This window comes from Austrofundulus limnaeus, unplaced genomic scaffold (genome assembly GCF_001266775.1).
Source record: "Austrofundulus limnaeus strain Quisiro unplaced genomic scaffold, Austrofundulus_limnaeus-1.0 Scaffold18, whole genome shotgun sequence".
Classification (NCBI taxonomy): Eukaryota; Metazoa; Chordata; class Actinopteri; order Cyprinodontiformes; family Rivulidae; genus Austrofundulus; species Austrofundulus limnaeus.
Window position 1 is genome coordinate 3,219,486 of NW_013952420.1, and position 4,358 is coordinate 3,223,843.

The following is a 4,358-nucleotide window of genomic DNA, read 5'->3' on the forward strand; positions in this document are numbered from 1 at the left end:
ATACCATACCATACCATACCATACCATACCATACCATACCATACCATACCATACCACTTTTATTTATAACAGCACAAGGCCAACCAAAGTGCTATAGAAGAGACAGACACAACAGGACATAGTTAAAATTACTGTCAAAAATACAATCAAAATACATGTACATTAAATAAATAAATAAATAAATAAATAAATAAATAAATAAATAAATCTAAATGCACAATTGTACGTACTATGTACAATTGTTGACAACCTAAACATTTATAAGCTGACGTATCTAACTACCAACAAACTGTTTAGTTTGATTAAAACTTGTAACATGGACAACACAGTGGCTCAGTTGGTAGGCCTGTTGCCTCCCAGCAAGAAAGTTGCTAGATATAATCCCAGCTGAGGGCCTTTCTAGGTAGAGTTTGCATGTTCTCTCCATGCATGTGTGGGTTACCAAAAACATGAATGTTCGGCTAATTGTTAACTCTAAATTGTCTAAATTGTTAACTCTAAATTGTCTAACTTGCCAGGTGTGAGTGAGAGAGTGATTTGTTTAGTCATTTGTCTCTATGTGTCCCTGTGATGGACTTGTGACCTGTCCAGGGTGTACCCTGCCCCTCACACAGTGACTGCTGGATATGGGCATCGGGTTCCCACAGCATGGATTTACTATTCGGTATTACTTTTTCCATTATGATCTTTAGTTTTCATGTAATTTGGCAAGGCTAAGACATTTCTCTCCATTTCTCTTTTTTAAAGTAGATGTTTGACAGCCATCTTCCTCAAAAACTAATTCTGATGAGCATTTAGCAAGCAATACATGGATTAACTAAACATCCCATGTCAAGTCCCTGATGGATTTTTACTTTTTAAAAGACATGCCATTTAAATGTTGTTGTGTTGTTGTTTTTATTTTTTTATTTTTGGCATTTTTTGTGGATACAATTAGAAGCAATATTTATTTTGTGACAAGCAGCTTAAAGTCTAGTTTAAAACAGTTTATTTTATTTTTTTTTTTTTTTTTCAACGTTGCCCTATAAGTAAACAAACCACTCCCTAATTTCGTGAGTTTAGATGCCCTCTTATGCCAGAATGTTAGCTTAAGTAGCTAAAAGCAAATGCAAAGGCGAGTCAAAAAGTAGCCAAATTGTAAGAAAATAAAATTCCAGTAAAGATGGAGACCTTTGAAAAAAAGACCACTTTTAGAAAAATTTTCAAAGAGACCGCCTCAGAATATAAAGACACAAAACCATAAACTCTTGCTACATTATTGGCTTTTTTGGTTTTCTTTTAACTCACAATTTATGTTTGCAATATCTTTCAGCATAGTTTTAAAACATGTTTAGAAATTCTTTTTATGATAATTTAGTTATGTTTAGAAGCTTGTTTCTTCATGTATGAAGTCAATTAACGTTCACTGTAAAATTATTATACAGTTTGAGTTAAATACATCTTTTCACAAAGGTTTATTTTGGATGTATTATACTTGGCTGAGTTTTATTTAAAGCAGATGATTTTGTCTTATTTAATTTAAAGTGACAGCCTAAGATGCTGTGTAGCACTTAAAGCATATTAAGTGGTGCTATGGACGTAAAAATGTAGCTTTTTTTTCACTTATTTTTGGTCCATTATTTCACTCGTGGTGGGTTTTAGTGCTGTAAAAACTAGCATTTTTGCATTTGGTGTAAAATGTATCCAATTGTAGTTGTGTACTTGTGAATTATTTGTTATTTGAAATGATGACCTGACTATTTACAGAACACAACATTTTTACAATGTAGATAGCAAGAAATATTTTAATTTAAACTTTTATTATTGCACTTTCTTTGTCTAAAATATCAATCAAGAGTAACTGATATTCCTAAAGGCTTTTTCATGTCAAAGTCAGATGTTAATTTGCAGTTTTTATAACTCATACTATCACGTATACAGTATGTGCTCGTTTGTTGACTTTTCGATTTGTTTAATAATTTTAGGAAATGGAGAAGGCGAGGACAGACCTCTTAGAAGATGTGACATCCAACAAGAGAAAAATGAAGGAGCTCGAGGACAACCTTCTGTACAGACTTACCAGCACACAGGCAAAAAAATACATTTCATAATGTAATGCATGGACAAAAGGAAACATAAACAGTAATACTTCCAAATGAGTTACATGYATGGATATAATTAGGATTTTATAAGTGTGGCTACTGAAGCAGCTTTTTAAAATTCAGATCAAGATTTGTATCCCTGATCATAAACACGTTTATGTAGATTCTAAATAAAAGTTGCCGGCACTAATTCTTCACAGAGAGAGCTACATTAAGTAAGTTATGACCTGTCTAGGGTATCCTCTGTGTCTCACACGGACAAATCAGATGGATGAATGTTTTTAAATTTTTATTGTAATGTGTTTTTGTAGGGTTCACTTGTGGACGATGAGAGTCTGATTTCGGTTCTCAGCAGCACAAAGCAAAAGGCTGATGAAGTCACTCAGAAACTCCAAATTGCTGCMGAGACTGAGATTCAGATCAATGCTGCAAGAGAGGAATACCGACCCGGTAGGTTTTGACATTAAAGACTGACTGTTCAAACATTTCCTTTACTCAAATTCTTTATCAAATGTTTGTTTCAGCTTCAACAACACTTTTTGCCTTTTTTATTTTCTAATTTCAGTCAAGCAATGACAAACAGTCACATAAAGAAATCTGTCTGTCTGTACCAACATGTTACTTTTTATTATGTTTTGAAGGCCAACTGTATGAAAATCATTTTTTTGTTTAATAAATATAGGTCATGGTTCATAGAACTTTGAGATATGAAAAATAGTTTTACTTCTTTTTGTTGTATCTCTTACTTTGTGTTGCTCTGTGATTTCAGTGGCCACTAGGGGCAGCATCCTGTATTTCCTGATCACTGAGATGAGTATGGTCAACGTCATGTATCAGACTTCTCTCAGGCAGTTCCTGGGACTTTTTGACCTTTCACTTGCTCGGTGAGTTTAACAGCAAAAGTATTATCATCATCGCATAATGACTTAATTTGACCTAAATATGCATGCTATTTTTATATTGGCATGTTTGTAATTAATGTTAATTATGCATTCATTCACATTTACCATTAGTTTTTGTCATTAAAACAATTGTTTATGCAGTACAACTTTGACACTTGCTATACAAAGCTTTAGGTGCCTGTGACGTCACAACATATTGCAAAAGAAAAAAAATATCACTGCTATGAGCTGACCAATTGTTGAGATAAAAGCATGGGAAGGAGAACGTTGGAGCCTATTAATTATTTAAATGACATTCTTGTTATTTGTAGAATTATGTAAATTATTATTATTGTTTTAAAATAAGCCTAATGATTTTTATAGATAAAACATTGTGATTTTTGTTCAGGGCCCTCCTCCTGTTTGGCCAACTGTGATTAATGAGAAAATGGCACTTGGGTAGAGAGAGTCTGAACCATTGTGGAAGTAGTGAGGAGTGAAACAGTTTTTGTACCACTAAATCACATTTTTACTTGGATTTTGTTGAAAGTCAACCGGAGAATATTTCTGTTTATTTTTTTATTTTTTGGAAGTAAAGTCAAAACATTTTTGGTTGGAACTGGAAAACCTCTCCGAGTGCTTTTTTATTTGGTGCATCGAGAACCTCCTCCCTAGGCAATACTCTGACATTGTTGGACAATATCTGAATGCCAGAGCTGCCGAAACAGGGAATGTCTGCATGTAAGGAGAAGTTTAATAAAATGGCAGACAATCCAGACTGTAGAAAAGACTGTGATGTTTGTTTTTTCAAATTATTGTGAGTCAATATCAGAGACACAAAGAGTCAGAGTTCAAATAATATTTTTTCAGTTCACAAAGATCAGGGTGTTTTCTTTCTTAAAGAGTTCCCMTTTGATGTCACTTCCTGTTTCACTTGGGCTGAGCCAAAATCAAAAGAGTTATGTGACAAAATAGGTAAATTAGGTAAACTATATAATATAAAGGAGTTTTCTTTGACTTTTTGTTAGAATGTGCATGTCACAGACACTTCTTTATTGCTCTTTCTGTTTGGTCGGGGTGTAGGGTGAGGTGTAGGGGTTTGGTCTATCTAAATACTGTAACAGCCATTTGCTGGTCAGTTACTTTTAATATCTATAAAGTTTGTAGAAACAAACCTGTTTGCATCATTTTCTTTCAGAGTGCTATCACAGATCTCTTTAGACTCTGGAAGTCCTCATGCAGCACCATTGTGGATGTACAAATAAACTTTCAGCTCCTGGTGCAAACTTCAAAACCTTTTACAATGTTGATAGCAAAAAGAACAATCAAATACGCATGTCAAACCTATGGAGGACCAAACCTATCATTATTGGAAATAAATGTATAAATATATAAC

At 33.6% G+C, this 4,358-nt stretch overlaps 1 protein-coding gene across 1 annotated transcript in view; it reads left to right on the forward strand.

The window, feature by feature from the left end:
- Window positions 1-4,358, forward strand: part of dnah5 (dynein, axonemal, heavy chain 5) — a gene marked incomplete at its 5' end in the record, with an annotated part of 62,439 nt that overhangs the window by 29,630 nt on the left and 28,451 nt on the right. The window contains 3 exon segments of the mRNA XM_014003420.1: window positions 1,965-2,069; window positions 2,393-2,531; window positions 2,851-2,965. Coding sequence (XP_013858874.1) covers window positions 1,965-2,069; window positions 2,393-2,531; window positions 2,851-2,965 — 359 coding nt within the window.